Raw genomic sequence first — 20,764 nt, forward strand, 5'->3', positions numbered from 1 at the left:
GGTGTTGGTGTTAACCTTTAAATCCCTATACGGTCTCGGCCCAGTTTACCTGAAGGAGCACCTCCAGTACCACAAATTAAGCCGCACGACTAGATCAGCCATGCAGGGCCTTCTCTCAGTCCCACCAATGAAAACAGCTAGGTTGGTGGGGACTAGAGAGAGGGCATTTTCAGTGGCGGCCCCCACTCTCTGGAACTCCCTCCCGTTTGATCTTCGCCATGCCCCTTCCCTGGATACATTTCGCCGAGCCTTAAAAACTTGGCTCTTTGGACAGGCCTTTGGGATCTCCGGGGTGGGCTAATTTTTCTGTGATTGTTTATTGTTTCTGATTGCCCTGCATAGTTTTACGCCTGCATTAGTGTTGACTGCATTGTATTTTATTCTGTAATTATATTGTATTTTATTGAATTTTAATATGTACGTCGCCTAGAGTGGCTTCGGCCAGATAGGCGACACAAAAATTGAATTTATTATTATTATTATTATCATGTGTGTCTAGGTAAACACAGCCAAATCTGTTTTCCACCATGGTCCTGATCCTTCTGCAGATACTGTTGAAGCTAGTGTGGGGACATCTACATGGAATTTGGGCAGATGTACACAGGGGAGAAAAAAATATATTTTAAAGATGTTGTAGCTTCCAAAAAGAAGAGTTTTTGGGTAGTGGCCAAACATAGATGGGAAAGCCTGAACAGGCCATTAGGCTAGAATAGTTGCAGAGAGAATTTCTAAGAGAGATGCAGCCTTGATGGCAGCTTATTTGTGGTATAATCATGTGTGAATATAATCGCCCTCATTCCTCCCCCCCCCCAGTAAAAATCTTCATAGCACATCCTTCTAGAGGAGTATCCAGACTGATTTTTGCATGGCACATTCATTCTGCCCCAATTCTGCAACCTCTCCCACTCCTGTATCCTCTCCCACCCCTCTTTCTCTCTTGGTCTTTTTTTTTTTTTTAAAAATGCAGATTGAACAGTGCCTGTGTTGAATTTGGGTGGCTGCCTAGAAATCCACTCTCTTTTTTAGACTCCAAGTCACTCAGGGCTCAACTCAGGCATTTGGAATGAGTGTCCTGGGACCTCCGGAATGCCACAAGAATTCTCTCTCTCTCTCCTTTTCTTTTTCGATAAGATAAAGTATTTGCTGCTCTGCCTGCGCTTGTCTGTCGGAGCCACGTGGGGCTGTGGGAGAGAATGTAAGAAAGGGATTTATTTTCATTTTCAGAACATGGGACTTAGTGCTTCGAAGAAAAGATATAGCAACTTATCTACACACACACACACTTGTGTGTGAGGGGGAATAAAGTGGACACACACAGGTGTTTCTCTTTAGCGTACAGCAACCACAGACCTAACCTTCCCTCTGGTTAAGCTCTGGCAGCTGTGCTAATAAATGGAGGCTCGGAGATTAATATAAATGCTATTTTGGGGCATGCAGGAATAGTTTTGGGGTTTGAGAGGAAGGATATGATAAGAGTTTGCCATTATTAATATTTCTGGTTAGTGAATGCTTTGCAGTTTCCAGAGCTGGTTCTTCAGTTAAAAGTATGCTGAGCCTGTTCTTTGGAGCATATTTTGTACAGTCCATGTGCAGTGATGTGTTTTTCTTTCTTTAATGATGTGAAGGGACTTCTATACAATGTGCTCACTCTGCGCCATCTGAAGTGGTACAATCCACCAGCATGTAGAGTTGGAAGGCTCTGTCCATTTTGGTTCTCTGTGTCTCATTTTTCCAAACTTAATTTCAGAAATTTGCTATTTTTTAAAAAAAATCCTAATGTGAATTTCTCCTAATAAACATATTTTACATGCAAATGTGCATATTTTTGCATGCTACTGATACAATACACGTTTGTACGTTATTTTCATTAATATTTTTAATCAAATAACTTTTAATAATTTAATAATTTTTACACACCCTATCCTTTAATATATGAATTTTTGTAAATATTGGTTGGAAAACTATGTTGCAAAATTTGGATCAGTGCAAATTTTGAAAGACGTCTATATTTTGGTTTTCCTATTGTTTCAGAAAGGGCGAATTTCATAAATTAGCTTTAAGTATGAACTGAATTTAATTTCTCCCCCATCCCTACCAGCATCACATGACCCTGCTCTTCAAGTAACCTGGCTTCTTGGCTTTTCCTTTAAAATGGTGGGTCTAGTTTCAAAATTCCACATGACTTGATTGTTGTCTAGTAACATTTTGCTGTTTGTTAAGATGTCTTGTCACCCCATCAGTACAGAGCAAAGTATGCTATGATGGAAATCCCTGACTAATCAACACTTTTGTCCTTGGGCCACTGTCCCTTATGCAAATTGGAACACACGCAACCCTCAGAGCTACTATTTTCCTGTAGAGGGACAATACTGTTCTTTTTCCCTCAAGGGGGCAGTTTGAAAGGGGGAGCAATTTAGCTTGAGAAAACAGTACAAAGGACTAACCACCCCTCCTCCTGTCTTTCTGCTGTGAGCAATTTGAGGGCTCTCTGCTACTGCATTTTAGTAAAAGAGAAAAAGTAGGAAGATCCAGTCATAGATCTCAAACACAGCATGTAGATTGGCTCTCACAAATATTAATTTAAACTTGGTCCATATACCGCAGTATTGTATTTGGTGACTAGTAAAAACAGCAAAGAGTTTTGTGGCACTTTAAAGACTAACAATCTTATTGTGGTATGCAGGCTGAGGTGTCACATAACTATAATTAGTAGTGTCACTCCCTGTCATCAGACAGATGTCTTCTCCAGTTCTTACTGGATATTATTTTATTTATTAGATTTATGTCCTGCCCTTCCTCCCAGCAGGAGCCCAGGGCAGCAAATTGTTCGGTATTATAAAAATACCAGAGAGAAATAGGAACTAATTTGGTTGGTCCTATTTCTTAGCAGAGATATAAAAATACAAGCAGCAGAATGAGAATGTAAACCAGGCCCACCTTTCTCTATATAAATATCAACAGACACAACCTTCTTAGGTAAAAGATAAAACATTTACTCATGAATTCTTCATATGTTCAGAAACATAGGCTCTAGATTAGATGAAAGAAAATAGGAGTCTCAGTTCATTTTAGTGGTTTAGTATTGATGCTCTCAGAGAGAGCATCTGTGCCATGCGGCCTCTCTCAATGGTGGATAGATCAGCAATGGAGAATATTCAAAAATCCCCCAGGACAAAAGAGGAGGAAGTCAGGTAAGTAACCCCACCCATTAGGAAGTTACATCATGGTAAAACAGGTACATGGGATATTCCCCAAATATCCCTTAAAGGGAACATGCAACATTTGCCTATTCCAACACAAATTGCAGAGAATGAACTGAGCTCTTGTAGCCCAGGCCTTTTTCTGTCACTCACAAGTGCGATGATAATGGTTTCCATAAAGTAAGCCACAGACTGAACTTACAAGATCTGAACAGGGTGGTTCATGACAGATGCTCTTGGAGGTCGCTGATTCATAGGGTCGCCATAAGTCATAATCGACTTGAAGGTACATAACAATGACAATAATAACTGGTTGGTCTTCAGTGCCGAATGAAGAAATTTGGATTTCACAGTGGGAGGCCTAACATTTTGCAATGTAGGGTTGTAGGGCTTTATCAGGGTCAGTGTTTAACCCATAAGGAAAATATAGCTGTATTGTTTCCACATCTTGAAGATGTGGAAATGTTTTCCTGTTCTCGTTGTCAAGCTGTTCAATTTACATCTCCCTTCATCCCTCCTGGGCCACAAGAGGAAGGAACCAGAAAGATGTGGGGTGGAGGATGTTCTGTTTCTAATGAGAAAACTGCAACAACTCACCAATTTCCCTTCAGACTCTTACTTTAGTGGCCTTCACTCACACACTGGATGCTGACCACAGAGAAGCATTGCACTAATCTATAAATAAATAATGAAATTTTTGTTGTGTTAATTTGTATAAATATTAGCAAAGAACGTCAGTGGTCTGAAATGCATGTGTGCCAGTGTGTGTGTTTACCCAAGTAGCAGGCTTTTACCCTGCATTGAGATCACTGAGACTTAAGACTTAGTAAAATAAGAAAAGCTACTTTATTTATAGAAATACATAGCAGATAGAAAGGCATATCTAGTTCTAACTAACTAACTAAGTTGGAGGCGCAATGCCCAGGCTTGCGAGTTGCCCTCATGGCTCAGGAGGGAGAGAGCAGAGACAGAGGTGTCACCTCTCTCTCGGACAGTCAAAGAAGAGAAGAGAGGAAAGGGTGGAAGGAGGGGGGGCAGACAAGCTTCCCTAAGACGTATCAGTCTAATGATGGAAGGAAGTCAGTCAGAGCATCGCAGGTAAAGGTAATCAAGCCTATCCATCTGGAGGACCCTAAGTCTATCTTCCTTCTGGAACATAAACAAAATGGGTTGCTCTTGCCCCACTTCCAACAATTTTGAGGACAAAGACTCTTAAAATGAGGGATCACAATGAAGAACAGAAGGAAATAATGAAATAAAGCAATGCTTGTGAAAAGCTGTGGGGACTTTGTACATGATTTATGCTTCTGATGGACTTGGGAGTTTGTAAGGATGGGAAATGGGCCATTGATGAGGCTGTATGAAGCATATGTTGCCTTTTAAATTAAACAATCATGTCCCATTTCCCAACAAGCAAGCGCTCCTTTCAAAAGTGCACAATAGCTTGAAATGTGTGAGGGTGTGTGGACTTTGTTTGGGTGCAGGGGGATTCTTTTGAAGATGGGGTCTTTGGCAGGAATGGGAAACTCTCCAGATGTTGTTGGACTCCAATTCCCATCAGCCCCAGTCAACAGGGCCAATGCTCAGGAATGATGGGAATCATATGGAGAGCCAACAACATATGGAGAGCCACAGGTTCTCCATCTCTAGTCTATGGTTTGGCTAGCAAAGTACTGTAGTTAGTTGCATTGTAAAAAAAGGTGAAGACTTGGCACTGAATTTCTTCTACTGTGTATAACGAGGCCAAAAAGAAATGATAAATAACAGTCCTTGTCACATTCTTTTGGTTATAAAAAGGAACTATATCTCCATGTTAAAAATTCATTCAAAATTTTGAGGATTTTCCTTGTTCCCCTTTTCATGTCAAAATAGAGCTGAGTATATTTAGGGCAGTTGTTTTGGTTTTGGTTTGTGATACCGTTTGGTAACAGGAGGGCATAGTAAAAAACTGTTGGGGGTGGGGATGATCTTGTTAATGGCTATTCTCTGTGCTTCACTTATCTCTGGTTTCCCTCCCAAAGGACTGTACTGTATTTCAAATATGTCGGTGCAAAATAGCATGAGTGTGGAGGGATTGTATGATGCATTTAGGAAACAAATTCTCTCTGAATAGCCAGTTCCTTATAAAGATATATTCTCGCTAATTGCATGTGTTCCAAATACTTTTTGCTTTATATCTTAGCCAATCTCTGGGGAGTCCTGGGAAATTTTGTTCACAGGTCTGATTTCTCACAATGGCCTAAAACTTTGGCATAGCAGAGAAACCAGATAACTAATTCAGCAAGATTCACATGGAACAAAAAATATCTTATTAAGAGGGGAAAATTGAATGATGCAGAGATGAAGCAACTTCAAAAAAAGAAAATAAAGAACAAGAATTTGTTTTATCCTTATAATGTAGATCAGGGATCATAAATATATTTCTGGAGCTAAGGGGATCATTTGTTTTACCAAGTATGCTAGGTGAATCTTTTGTTTCTCTCGAAATACTCAGTCTTTGTGACTCATGACAAGCAGCTATAAGCTTGTTAATCCATAGCTGAGCAGTCAGAAGGCAGCTTAAGGAAATTGTCTGGCAGAGTTGTGCCATTTTTCCATGAGTAAGGTCAGTACAAGAATGGGAGGCTTCCCTCCACCAGAGAGAACTCATATGTGTGTTGAAGGGTGTTCCACGCACATTTATAGATCATATTTAAATGTTAGGCAGGCACCATCTCTGCTATCTTTTTGGTGCCTTTTGAAGACTTTCCTCTTTCAACAAGCCTTTTAAGTTGAGACCTATCCCAGTCTAAAACTGTGTCAGAATTGTTTAATATGTTTTTAATAATGTTTTTAACCCTTTTTTAAGGTTGTTTTTTTAAAAATTTTTAATGCTGTTTTGTTTTAATGTATTTTAAGATCTGTTTTTATGATGTTTTAAAGTGTTTTAGTGCATTGTTTGCCACCCTGGGCTCCTGCTGGGAGGAAGGGCGGGATACAAATTAATTAATTAATTAAATAAATAAATATAAAGACCACAAACTGCCCCAGTATGCACCTTCAGCTGACTAATATAAGAACTCTTTCATACACTGTTTGTGACAAAGTTGTACTTTGTTTCTCAGTTTATACATGATGAAAAGATGGCCAAATTAGTTTAGATCCAGCCTGAGTCTCCTGCAACTGACATTTTGGATAATGTATTCAAATCCCTTGCTATTTTTCAAGAAAACTTGGTTCATAAGGTGGGAAAACTATTCCATTTCCCCCTGAAATAAACTTCCTTGAACATAGAAAATTAGCATGTCGAACATAAGGCTTTTCCCCGACATGCCAGTGTTATGTTTTATGGAGAGAGCTTTCAGTGATATGACCCCCATGTATAGTCTGAAGGGGTTTCATTCAGGAACTGTTTTACCAAATAATCTGCTGACTGCCTGAAGTAGGTGTAAAATCTTTTGAAATGTTTACCTGATTTATTTATTCCCTTAATGTATTTTTAACCCCCTCTTTAGCTAAAAAGGTTCCCTGAGCATCTTACAGTGATTAACAATAAGATGGTGCCTGCCCTCAAGTTTATAATCTAAAATCTCAAATGGAAAAAGGATTGAGAGAGAGGACAAAAACAGTGAACTCTGATGCCCTTTCTTTATTAAATATTCCTAAACATGATTTCTGGCAGTTAAACAGTCTTTGAAATAGGCAAAAAGAGCATAAGAATGAACTTTGGACTATAGAAATAGTGGCCAGTCAGACATATGGAGTACAAGAAAAGGAGAACTGTGATGGAATAGGACTTTCAGCCGTTTTGTGTTGAGTTTTGGTTGTAGAACACAGGTTGTAAGATGTTTGCTTTAAAGGCTCTTGTGCATAGGAGAGTCAAAAGTTAATAAGGTTAAAAGTACAAGGGGAGTTTTTGCTCATGAAGTTCTGCACAGGAGACTCAAATGTTTAGAAGGGAATGTTTTGTTTATTTATTTAAAACATTGATATATGTTTTAATCATTTGCATTTCTAAGCAGTGTACATAAAAACAAGCCATACATAAACAATAACACAATAAAATCATCATAAAACCAAACACTGTCATAAAATGCTTTCTGGAACAAGAAAGTTTTAGTCATGTGGCTAAAGTTCAACATGGAGGGTGCCTGTCTAATCCCAATTGGAAGGCAGTTTCACGGGCTAAGACCCACTACACTGAAAACACAGTTTCTAGTTGTTACAGCCTGTGCATCTGAAGCATGGGAGGAGCACCAACAGAGATTCCCCCACAGATATCAGTGATCAGGCTGGGATATAAAGGAGCAGGTGATCTTTAAGATATCCTGGAACCAAATTGTTAAGGGGCAGGGCCTTGTAAAGTAATATAAGAATCTTGAAGCTGACCTGGTAACATAAGGACAGCCAGTGTGAGCTTTTAAGCATTGCAGTTAATGTGGTGGCGGTAGTCTGTCCCCATCAACACTCTAGCTGCAGCATTTTGCACCACCTGGAGCGTCCAGACCAGCCACAAGGGTAGCCCCATATGGACAGCATTGTTCCAGACGTTTTGCACAGGTGGGTCAAAGGTTCATCCTAGGACTCTGGCAATTATGGGGAAGTAGAAATTTAACTAATAATCTGTTTCTTTTTTTCATTAGCATTGATGGTTAACTACTCAACTGTAAAATTAGTTTTTTAAAAATATATATTTTCTCAAAAACTGTTTAAACTTGTTGCCTTACTAAATCTTTAGGTAAACACATAATTTGTTTTAGGGTAATTTGGCCTGAGGCCTTGTCATTCACCCCTTTTCTAAGTGACATACTATTCTGCTCAGTATTGGGAGTAGGTTGGGCCAATTAAAGTCCAGAAGGGTAAAGTGGAGGCAGCCAGAGAAAAATAAAGATGTCCACTTGGTGATAGCGGTGGAGTTAACAAAAAAGACAGATTGGTTAGGTTGGTTGGTTTGCCTTCCTTCTCATAGTGCAGACTACAGCCTATGCTGTCTCAAGAACATAAGCATTGCTCTCATGGAAAAAATACTGGGGCTATCATTTCAGCATATCCAATAGTCTAGTCACAAGAGGCACATCAGTCAGCTGTGGTCCCCATACTTTGACAGGGTCCAGTGTAAGCTCTGCTGTTTGGGCAACTGGCTTCCCATACTCCTACAAAATGTCAGGGTAAAAAGGTGTTCCTAAGGACAGTTCCCATATTCTGGCTGTATGTGCTACACAGGAAGTTTGTTGACTTGACATGTCCTAACAGCTCTGCCTGAATTTACTAAAGAAGGGACAAAGCAGAAGTTGCTTCCCCCCAAAAAAACTCCTTCCGTCCTAGATTTCTTTTAAAAAGTATCCCACCCTTTCATGTTTTTTAAAAAAAATTGGCTCTGCTTCTTGTTCTGGCTATGAGCTTGTTTCCTGATTCTTTTAGCTTTCCAGCATCACACATTTCTCTTGTTTTTTTTAATGACTGTGAGTGGGAAATAGAAGCTATTCCTAATTAGTTCACTAATGAAGTGTTAATGCACTTTGCTGCATGAGAGCACTTCTGGATCTTCAGGCCAAGAGCCGTTGAGAGGTTTTTTTGCAGCCACTTGGTAATTCTTTCTTTGGGACCACAAGACACTGCATGCTGTGAACGTCCTAATCGTTGTTGCCAATGTGATTTCCTCAGGGTTTTTTCCCCCTTGAACATTTTTATGCTATTTTTAATGTTTCCACTTCTTCAGCATAAAATCAATAACAATTTTAATTAAATATTGCCTTTGTTCATTGATGTTGGAGACACTTTGTATGTGAATTTAAAAAGCTGCAATAAAATAAATAGAATTCTTTTGAAAGCAGGTGCGAACCTGTAAACAATGATCAGCGGCTTCCAAACAAGCCAGGATTCATAAACCAACCTGAGAAACATGGGTAAACATGGGATTACCTTGTTTTGAAGCCATTTACCATAGTTTTTGGCTTCAGAAGTAATGGGAAGCTGTGGTTAAGTGATGGATCCTGGCTTGTTTTGCTGCCTGCAGGAAGGAGCTGTGTGCAGGTGCACAGAGCTTGTGCATTTCCTGGCTTTATTGAGCCAGGATTTCTAGATTAGCATTACACTCCAACATGGCCTCATAACTGTAAAGGGATTGGGATCAGGCTGCATAATGCCATGCTTTCTCTCATCTATTGTGTGCAGTTTTCCTCTGCCTTTCCCCTGCTGGCCTTAATCACGGCTTGACCATAATTCACTTTTTTTGCTACAAGGTTTCATTGTTATTTTCTCCTGAATATGTGTGTTTCTCTTTGCACCGTAGGAGAAAATAAATGGCACAATCTGGCATGAAATTGATGATTTAAGGGCTTTCAAGATGTTGGATTTGGAGGATTTTGAAAAAATGTTCTCAGCTTATCAGAGACACCAGGTAAGGAGTTTTTCTTTTGTTCCTGGTACCTTGAATTCCCTGGGTTTCTTTGCAGAAATAGTTTCAAGGACTGGGTACATCAGTGGAGAGAAGCAAGCCATGGGAATGGCTCTGTCATGCTTTCATAGTAAAGAACTGCTTTGGTGATTTCAAAGTAAAGAAGGCTGGCTCCAGATTTGGGGGGGGGAGGCTGGGCAAAATGCCCTCTGGATGGCCTCATCCTCCATCAGTGGGTTCTGTTGGTCTCACCTGGTGGCAGCATCAGGCAGCAGTATGCTGCAGGGGCAGGGGCAATGCTCCAAGCAGGACATCTGGGTTTGGTCACCATTTTAACTTCCTGCAATACCACACTCACATAGCATCACTCTGGGGCATAGTAATAAATTAAAATGGGCCTCAACTAAGTCATCTGGTTCTGGTTGGAGCCCCAGGCTAGGGAAGAATGTAATGCATGGCACAGAGGTGACAGTAATGGTGGTCCTCCTGGCAGCAGTTCAGCTACTTCCTGAGGATGCTAGCTGATGACATAAGCCCTGAAGATGAAGTCAGGAGCATAATAAAGCAATGGTGTTATTATTTCCTTGGATTAAAGCAGGAATATGGTACCTGTGGCTTTCCAGATGTTGCTGAATGACAACCTCCATCATTCTTGACGATTGGCCATGGTGGTTGGGGCTGATGAGAGTTGGAGTCAACAACATCTGGAGGGCACCAGCTTGGCTACCCCTGGCTTAAATCTGTAGCTGCATCCCTCCTTAGTGCAAAAAAAAGAAGAAGTTCTTGGAACCTATAGGTAAAACTCCAGTGTGGTTTGGAGTACTAGTTCTTATCAAATTCTTGATATTTGTTTCTAGAGCTACAGTCAGAGGCAATATACTTCTGAATACCACTTCTGAAACTGCGGGAGGGGAGAGTGCTCTTGTGCTCAGGTCCTGCATTTGGGCTTCCTTTGGGTATCTGGTTGGCCACTGCAAGAACAGGATGCTGATACTTTTATGTTTTCTTTCTCTTGATAAGCATTTTTACCCTTGCATCCCTACTACCCTTGAATAAAACATTCTGAGCAATTACAGTTTTGAGTAGTGAGGTTGGATTAATTTGGCTTGTTGTTGTTGTTGCTGCTTCCCTTCTTTTCCTCTTTCTTTTTTCTTTCCAGCAAATGAGTTACAGATTATAATACTAGCAGCATTATTTTAACAGCAGCTATTTATTAGAATTTTTCTCTCCCTTTCTTGGAAAGCAAGTCACCTGCATTCTGTCTGCCTCTTGATGAATGAGATTCAGCTGGAAAAGAACTATGGCGATCTGCCCCCTCCTTCCCCTCTTCCCAGAATCTTTCCTAGCTCTTCGAATGTACTCTGAAAACATGGTCTGCTCCAGTTGTCTTGAAGCAGCCTGCTGTTGCTAAAATGACAGCCCAAAAGTGCTCTGGAGCTTAAACATCGAATAAAACTGCGGACCTTGTTAATATCCTCTGGTTTTGCGTTTAGTGGTATATCACAAAGAGGATACAAAAAGAGCTACTTTTAATTTTAAATCCTCTAATGTTTTGTCCTGCTCCAACAACTATTACGGCATGGAACCAATGAAAGCTATTAGCGCATATCCATCCATAAGCTGACCTGACTACAACACTTCTCAGTTCTCCCTGGAATTGGGCCATTGTGTGATTCCCTGCAAGCCTCAAAACACACTTTTTAGAGCACAAAAAGGATGTGACTATTTAGCTGGCTATTTCTGAACTAACATGGAAACTCCAATTTCCATTGTCCTACATTCCCCTATTTTCTGTTACAGCCCCTACCACACAGAACTGCTTACCACACAGTCTGTTTTGTCTCTAGGCCCCATGTCCGATTTCTCTGAATTGCTGTGTTAGAACCTGGAGAACATCTGCTACCACCTCCTTTCCATACCCTCTGATAAGTTTACTAAGCCTTGAATCAGGGAAAGAGAAAGGCAGTAGTGGCTTGCAAGATCACAATGAACACAGCACTTCACCCTGAGTTTCAGATCCTGGCTTGTTCCGAATCTGGTAACTTCCTGCTTCGGATGTAATGAGGAACTATGGTTAAGTGAAGACTTCTTAGCTTACTGCAATGTACCAGGAAGGGGCAGTGCTACATAAGAGCATATCTCTGCTTGTTAAACTGAGATATGATTGTCCAAAGCAGGTCATTGTATTCTGACCAACCCCTGTTTGGCTTGAATTTGTGGCTTTTAGACTTTAATCGAAATTCCGATGTCAAAACAAATCATAGTTCTTTTGTTCTTGAGAGAGAGAGCGTGAATGAGGCATTTCTTTCTTTAAAGCAATTAATATGATATTAATATACCCCCCATTTCTTTGAAATGCTCTTTCATTCTTTGAAAAGACAAAAGGCCTGTTCTCCCCTTCCTAGAAATGTTTCTGCTGTTAGTTATACATGGATGAGGCAATATTACCCAAACACTTAAGCAGGAGTAGAATTTACTTTTAACACGCTGGCTGATCCTTGTTAGGATGCTCAGTACACTCCTTCCTTCTTTTTAAAGATTGGTTAATCCCCACACAGCCATGAAGCTCACTTGGTGACCCTGGGCCAGCCACGGCCTCTCAGCCTCAGAGGAAGGCAATGATAAACCCCCTCTGAATACCACTTGCCATGACAACCCTATTCGTAGGGTCACTATAATTCGGGATCGACTTGAAGGCAGTACAGTATATACAAAAAGGCATTAACTTCTGGCTAGACGTGCAAAGGATTGCCTTGTTAATTACTTTCTTTAGATTCCTTGCACAAAAGATGCAAGCGCACTGCTTATTTGTGTGTGGAGAGAAGAACAGACCTTCATGTGTTTCCTCTTTGGTTCTCTTTTTGAAAAGGGTCATGTGACTGGCATAGCATTTTAATCACTTTTGAGACCAAATACTGTTGCTTTGGTAAACCCTGTGCCTTTTATTGCTGTGTCTAACTGTTGGCATGTTTCCTTCTCTGTTATCTGCGACTGCTGCCTGAGTAGGACCTGCTAACTAACCCTCCTTCCTCCTGTAAGCAGGTGAGTACTACTGTCTGTCCTCTGTCTGACTTACACAGTTCTCTTCCACTGTTTACACGGAGAGACCCAGCAGCAACGCCATGACCCATACTGTTTACTGCATGAGAAAGCCTTCCTTTTCATTTGCACTTTGGCAGGCTATCTGTGGTGGGGAGGTGATAACAAGGATTTTCCTGCATGAGTTTCAAGATGGGAAGGGGGGAGCATGGAAAATCACTCTCCTTTCCTGTATCTGAATCCATTCCAAGGACCCTGCCACGTCTTTTCCTCTTTGGACAGAAGGGGAGGCATTTCACTCACTGTTCACAAGTAGTAATTTTATTTGTGTGCACTCCAGAGCTGGTATGTCTTCATGGAACTGCTTTAGGGTGTTTGATTTTTTTTTGACACATGTGTTTCTTGGGATACAGGGGCACACACTGCACCATAATGCATGAGATTGTCCCCCTTAGGGATTGTTTTTTATGTTGTACCATACATGTAATTGTGCTGTAAACTTTTATTCCGGTGGTGCAAGCAGACCTATTTATGATGCTGGAAATAAAATGAGAACCAGACCCAGTATACACATGGAGACATAAGTACAAACACACACAGTCCTCTTTCTCTATATGTGTGTGTAAAATATACCAGTGTCTGTAAGTAAATATTATTTGTATTAGTATTAATCACCTTCCACACTCATGTGTCAAGATACAAAATACAAGAAAAACAGCTTAAAACAGTGAAAAACAACACAGAAAATAACAGCAGATGAATATGTCTGGTTTGACTGGTGAACTTAGAAGAGAAAAATCTATCCTGTGCTTTCTTAATCTTCTCTTAAAAGTTAGGGGTTGTATTCAGCTAAATCCTATTCAGAGTAGGCCATTTGAATTAATAAACCCAAGTTAGTGGGTCTGCTCCAAGTAGGGGTAGCATTGAATACTACCCCAGGTTTGGTAGTGTTATAATCCTGCAACACAGATGGATTTCTACACAAGTTCTGCTCTTTGGCATTGGAGCATAGACTTAGCTAGCACATTTGCACTGGCAGAAAAAAGGAGGAAGAGGAGGAAAAATACATGGTACTGATTTTTAAGGTTTTTTAACTTTGTAGAAGGAAATGGGATCAACTGAAGATTTGTACCTGTCCACTCGAAAGGTCAAAGAGCTTTCTGTGATTGATGGCCGGAGAGCGCAGAATTGTGTCATCCTCCTTTCCAAGTAAGTTTGCTTCAACCTGAACTTATTTGGAATTGGTGTCTGGGTATACAGAAATGATGCAAAGAAAACTTCCAGTTCAGCTGCTCACAGGTACAGATTTTTAGAAATGAGGCTTCTTGAGAACTGAAAGATGCTTCATCTCCTATTCTGATGTTTTCATTTGAATGCAAAACAGTAGATTAACTGAAGTCAATTGATTTCAGTGGGTCTCCTTTTCAGTATGTTTTAGCCAAATATGACCCTAAGGTTCAGATCTCAGGAGTAAACGTTTGGTCACAAGTTAGATTTTAGTGGCAAAATGCACATTTGATTTGTTGAGATTTTGGGTTTTTAACATTTTGTGGATCTCTAGGTTGCAAATTTGGGAGACCTGTCAAATATTAGGCAAATGTTAGGTTCAGTTTATCTGAATGTTTGTTTCAGTTCTATGTGACACAGAGAAGATTTCAGATCCTGCTTCTTTTTATCAGCCATGTTTTACATTTTAAAATCTTTTTACTGTTTCCTTGATTTTGTATTGTAAGATGGCCCAATGATACATTTGAAAAGCAGGATATAAATTCCTAAAATAACAAATAAACAAGACTGCTTATTAATTTGTTTACACATTAGGGTCTAGCAGATACTGCCCTGAGATACTATGAGTTGCTTGCCTAAACACCATTTTAAGCAAATGCTTCCAATCTAAGGTGTCAGTCATTAAAAAAGGTGGGGGAAAATCTGTTTGGTAAATTATGTGCAATGGTTTCTCTGTCCTTTGTTTGCTTCTTTACAAATGTTTCAACCTTTTTTGCCCGCCCTGTCTTGTTATTTTTGTAGAGATGGACAAGAATAATCATATGCAAATGCTTATTTGCACATGAGTTCTAATGTGCAAACAGACGGTGCATTGGCACATTTGGCATGTCTTTGTAAGTGACTGTTCCCTTGCTACTTGGCGGTAGCAGGGAGGCCAAGGAGTGAATTGCTTGCTTGTGGAGATGAAACTGCCAGTTCTCTTTTTAGAAAGTTTGAGACTAATTAGTAGAGGTGTAGTGACTGCATGGGAACATAGGTAGCTGCCTTTGCTGAAGTCAGACTGTTGGTCCATCTAGCTGTGTATTGTCGACACTGACTGGCATTTGCTCTGCAGGATTTCAGGTAGAGAATCTTTTCACCTTGACCTGGAGCTGGGACCTTTTGCATGCACTGAGCTACAGCCCTTCTGTCCAAAGCAAAGCAAAATCACTGTTGTAAGAAAAAACACATGTATCAAGCTTTAAGGGTTGTATGTATGTTATATTCAGAGTAGACCCACTGAAATCAAAGTTAGCCATGACTAACTTAAGTCTATTTTGTTTGACAGTTCTACTCTGAGCACGTGGTATTATAGTGTAACTGGGCTTAACAGAAGCCCATTATTCCAAGTTACGACTCTTCCTAGTTTTAGAGGTTTAGGAAAAGAGGTTGTGTGAGAGAGATTTTTACAGGACCATCTTGCTAATAACGGCTAAATTGGAATAACATAGAATAACAGCAGCTCTGGGGGGGGGACTGATTCTCTGAATCACTGCCTGTCAATATGTTAGCAAGGATGGTTTGGCCCATGTTTACAACAGCAGAGCACCATCAAAGTTGCTTTAAGGAGTACAAAAAGATCAGTAGGTCTTACAATCTATAATTTTAACAAAGGGAAGACAACAGAGGTAGTGGTGGGGAAGTGGTGGCAAGAGTAAACTGGAAAATCGTATTTCTTACGTGTTGTTGTTATTGTTGTTGTTATTAAAATTTATATCCCGCCCTTCCTCCCAAAGGAGCCCAGGACGGCAAACATAAACAAAACAGTTTAACAAGGAAAAGACAAACATACTAAATACAGTTAAGGACAGTCTAAAACACAATCACAATTAAAAACATTCTAAAACAGAGTTAAAAATATTGTAAAACATAGCTTAAAACCATTCTTTTATCAGTGATCTTCAGGTTGCCAGGATCCATCCCCATCAGCTGTAAAAAGTCTGGGTAAATGTACTTAGGGTTACTTATAGCAGGATACAAGGTCTGGGGGTGTATGCCAAAAACTTCAGAGAACAGGTGGGTTTTGAGTAGCGATGGAAGGATCTGTCAATTTCAGTTCTCTCAGGGCAGATCCACAGTATACATTTAAAGCACATGACTTCCCCCAAAGAATTCTTTGAACTGTGGTTTCTACCTCACAGAACTACAACTTCCCAGCTTCCTTAACAAACTACATTTCCTATGATTCTTTGGGAGAGGTCGTGTGCTTTTAATGTGCTTTCATGTGCTTTAAATACATGGTGTGGACCAGAAATCAGTTTCTCAATTTCCCAGTCTGAAATTTGCTTCTCCACATTTCTGCAGCAATTTGTAATTTTTTTTTAAAAAAAATCCTCATGAATATTCATCAGCATTTTAGTGAGAATTTCTCATAATAAACACATTTTTGTAGGCAGTTTTTACTAATGCACACATTTTGCAGACAATTTCTCCTAATGTAATGCATTTTGTATATTATTGTCACTAATATATTCATTTTGTGCACACTTCCCCTAATATATGTATTTATTTTTGCAAACATTGCTTAATTGAAGAATACATCACAAAATTCGGATGTGTGAATTTTGAAGGATGGCTGTGTTTTGGTTCTCATGTTTCAGAAAGTGAGGATTTGATAAATTCAGCTTTAAATGCAAACAATCTAATTTCTTGCCCATCCCTAGTTTTGAGGAGGGCTTTGGAGGTAAGAGGTTTAATCACATAAGAACATAAGAAGAGCCTGCTGGATCAGGCCAGTGGCCCATCTAGTCCAGCATCCTGTTCTCACAGTGGCCAACCAGGTGCCTGGGGGAAGCCCGCAAGCAGGACCCGAGTGCAAGAACACTCTCCCCTCCTGAGGCTTCCAGCAACTGGTTTTCAGAAGCATGCTGCCTCTGACTAGGGTGGCAGAGCACAGCCATCACAGCTAGTAGCCATTGATAGCCCTGTCCTCCACGAATTTGTCTAATCTTCTTTTAAAGCCATCCAAGCTGGTGGCCATTACTGCATCTTGTGGGAGCAAATTCCATAGTTTAACTATGCACTGAGTAAAGAAGTACTTCCTTTTGTCTGTCCTGAATCTTCCAACATTCAGCTTCTTTGAATGTCCACGAGTTCTAGTATTATGAGAGAGGGAGAAGAACTTTTCTCTATCCACTTTCTCAATGCCATGCATAATTTTATACACTTCTATCATGTCTCCTCTGACCCGCCTTTTCTCTAAACTAAAAAGCCCCAAATGCTGCAACCTTTCCTCGTAAGGGAGTCGCTCCATCCCCTTGATCATTCTGGTTGCCCTCTTCTGAACCTTTTCCAACTCTATAATATCCTTTTTGAGATGAGGCGACCAGAACTGTACACAGTATTCCAAATGCGGCCGCACCATAGATTTATACAACGGCATTATGATATCGGCTGTTTTATTTTCAATACCTTTCCTAATTATCGCTAGCATGGAATTTGCCTTTTTCACAGCTGCCGCACACTGGGTCGACGTTTTCATCGTGCTGTCCACTACAACCCCGAGGTCTCTCTCCTGGTCGGTCACCGCCAGTTCAGACCCCATGAGCGTGTATGTGAAATTAAGATTTTTTGCTCCAATATGCATAATTTTACACTTGTTTATATTGAATTGCATTTGCCATTTTTCTGCCCATTCACTCAGTTTGGAGAGGTCTTTTTGGAGCTCTTCGCAATCCCTTTTTGTTTTAACAACCCTGAACAATTTAGTGTCATCAGCAAACTTGGCCACTTCACTGCTCACTCCTAATTCTAGGTCATTAATGAACAAGTTGAAAAGTACAGGTCCCAATACCGATCCTTGAGGGACTCCACTTTCTACAGCCCTCCATTGGGAGAACTGTCCGTTGATTCCTACTCTCTGCTTTCTGCTTCTTAACCAATTCCTTATCCACAAGAGGACCTCTCCTCTTATTCCATGACTGCTAAGCTTCCTCAGAAGCCTTTAGTGAGGTACCTTGTCAAACGCTTTTTGAAAGTCTAAGTACACTATGTCCACTGGATCACCTCTATCTATATGCTTGTTGACACTCTCAAAGAATTCTAATAGGTTACTGAGACAGGACTTTCCCTTGCAGAAGCCATGCTGGCTCTGCTTCAGCAAGGCTTGTTCTTCTATGTGCTTAGTTAATCTAGCTTTAATCATACTTTCTACCAGTTTTCCAGGGACAGAAGTTAAGCTAACTGGCCTGTAATTTCCGGGATCCCCTCTGGATCCCTTTTTGAAGATTGGCGTTACATTTGCCACTTTCCAGTCCTCAGGCACGGAGGAGGACCCAAGGGACAAGTTACATATTTTAGTTAGCAGATCAGCAATTTCACCTTTGAGTTCTTTGAGAACTCTCGGGTGGATGCCATCCGGGCCCGGTGATTTGTCAGTTTTTATATTGTCCATTAAGCTTAGAACTTCCTCTCTCGTTACCACTATTTGTCTCAGTTCCTCAGAATCCCTTCCTGCAAATGTTAGTTCAGGTTCAGGGATCTGCCCTATATCTTCCACTGTGAAGACAGATGCAAAGAATTCATTTAGCTTCTCTGCAATCTCCTTATCGTTCTTTAGGACACCTTTGACTCCCTTATCATCCAAGGGTCCAATCGTCTCCCTAGATGGTCTCCTGCTTTGAATGTATTTATAGAATTTTTTGTTGTTGGTTTTTATGTTCTTAGCAATGTGCTCCTCAAATTCTTTTTTAGCATCCCTTATTGTCTTCTTGCATTTCTTTTGCCAGAGTTTGTGTTCTTTTTTATTTTCTTCATTTGGACAAGACTTCCATTTTCTGAAGGAAGACTTTTTGCCTCTAAGAGCTTCCTTGACTTTGCTCGTTAACCATGCTGGCATCTTCTTGGCCCTGGCGGTACCTTTTCTGATCTGCGGTATGCACTCCAGTTGAGCTTCTAATATAGTGTTTTTAAACAACTTCCAAGCATTTTCGAGTGATGTGACCCTCTGGACTTTGTTTTTCAGCTTTCTTTTTACCAATCCCCTCATTTTTGTGAAGTTTCCTCTTTTGAAGTCAAATGTGACCGTGTTGGATTTTCTTGGCAATTGGCCAGTTACATGTATGTTTAATTTAATAGCACTGTGGTCACTGCTCCCAATCGGTTCAACAACACTTACATCTCGCACCAGGTCCCGGTCCCCACTGAGGATTAAGTCCAGGGTTGCCGTCCCTCTGGTCGGTTCCATGACCAACTGGTCTAGGGAATAGTCATTTAGAATATCTAGAAACTTTGCTTCTTTGTCATGACTGGAACACATATGCAGCCAGTCTATGTCCGGGTAGTTGAAGTCACCCATTACTACCACATTTCCTAGTTTGGATGCTTCCTCAATTTCATATCTCATCTCAAGGTCTCCCTGAGCATTTTGATCAGGGGGACGATAGATCGTTCCCTGTTCTACACACAGGTGTAGTGGCAGCTATTTGCCTTATAGCACAACTGTGTTGATTTCAAAATTTCCTCTCCTGAAGGTTCTTGTTCCACGCTGTCATTCCTCCCTTGCAGAAGGCTGCTACACTGTTGTGTGCAAGTTATTACTAAAAAATCCGAACGATCCAATTTGTTGAATTAGAGCCTAATTGGAAGATATCTTGGTAAATCCTTCTGCGTTTAACACAACTGATCCATAAACTGTTATCTTGGTTCATCTGGACTGTCACTTTATCTAGATTTGGAGCTCATTTTTTGGCAATGGGCATCTCTCACACCACTCCGTTAACCTCAATGGCTTGATCCATGGTTCAGCCAAGGGCTGATTACATACACTTAAGATGGGATGCAGGCAATAATGTAAGGGGATTTTATCACTCATCTCTTGTCTCTTCTGGCTTTTTTCTTGTCTCCTTTAGTTGGCTATTGAGACTTCAGAACAAGAGTCAGAGGAAAGGATGGCATTTATACCTATTATTTCCTCAACCCCCACCACCAATCATTTGCATGATGACCACACTATTGAACATTGTGTGAATGCAAATATGCAAATTGAGAGCACCACATCACTTCCCTGAGCATCACACCCTGCATTCAGGTTGCCCCCCTTTTAACAACTGTTTCCAATTGACTGTAAACTTTGCATATATCCTTGTAGTTTATTCCCCCTCTGTTTACACTATGCTGTCATGCCCTTTAAAGTAAAATGGCTGCACAGAGGGTTCCCCCCCCCACTACTTGAAATGTTTTTGTTTTACTAACACTGTCTTAGAAAGGGTCAGGCGGGGCTCATATTTCATAGGGTTGAAGAAGCCAAAAGCTGGCTGGTGCGAGAAATAACCATCTCTCTTTCCCTCTGCCTTTCCTTTTAACAAGACTGTGGGAGAAGGGATTACCAGAGCAGATGAAAATTGGATTATTTGCTGCCCCGTGTTGATGCGGAGATGAATTTGTAGCTTTCCTTCAGAGTTACTTTTCTTTTTCTCAACCCTCTCTCTTCTCTAGTAATTGAAAAGTAACACATCACTGCATGTCATGCATTTTGGTCTCAGGTGTGTGTTTCTCCTCTCACGCATATAGTGAAATTATCTTTCATGTGTCTATATGCAGTACTCAATAGACCTTTGTGTATGATGTGCCTGTGTCTATTAATACAATGATTGTGGAATGTGTCCAAATGAATTTCTCTGCTGACGGAAGCCTCCTTGATCCAATGCAGCCTTCCAATGCAGTGGAATGTGTGATGCAGTGATGATTTTTATTGATTACATCTTTCCTCTATATCCTCCTGTGCCACCTCACAAATTTTGAAGGGTGTGGGAGGGTACTGCAGGAGAATGGAGGGATTTGTGGCACCTTCAAGGAGCCTTCTATCAGCAGAAGGACACAATTGACTACACCTTATGCTCCCCTTTATGAATTCCCTTTCTACAAACATCCTAAGCAAAATGTG

General features: G+C 40.6%; 1 protein-coding gene across 7 annotated transcripts in view; it reads left to right on the top strand.

Moving 5' to 3' along the window:
* Positions 1-20,764, top strand: part of DAAM2 (dishevelled associated activator of morphogenesis 2) — a 288,833-nt gene that overhangs the window by 212,406 nt on the left and 55,663 nt on the right. For 6 of the 7 annotated variants that reach the window (XM_061624914.1, XM_061624913.1, XM_061624915.1 and 3 more), the window contains 3 exons: positions 9,472-9,579; positions 12,583-12,618; positions 13,718-13,824. In XM_061624914.1, the coding sequence (XP_061480898.1) occupies positions 9,472-9,579; positions 12,583-12,618; positions 13,718-13,824 (251 nt within the window). The remainder of the gene's footprint in view (positions 1-9,471; positions 9,580-12,582; positions 12,619-13,717; positions 13,825-20,764) is intronic. The other variant, XM_061624920.1, reaches the window with a different exon arrangement.

The sequence above is a fragment of the Rhineura floridana genome, chromosome 4 (genome assembly GCF_030035675.1).
Source record: "Rhineura floridana isolate rRhiFlo1 chromosome 4, rRhiFlo1.hap2, whole genome shotgun sequence".
Classification (NCBI taxonomy): Eukaryota; Metazoa; Chordata; class Lepidosauria; order Squamata; family Rhineuridae; genus Rhineura; species Rhineura floridana.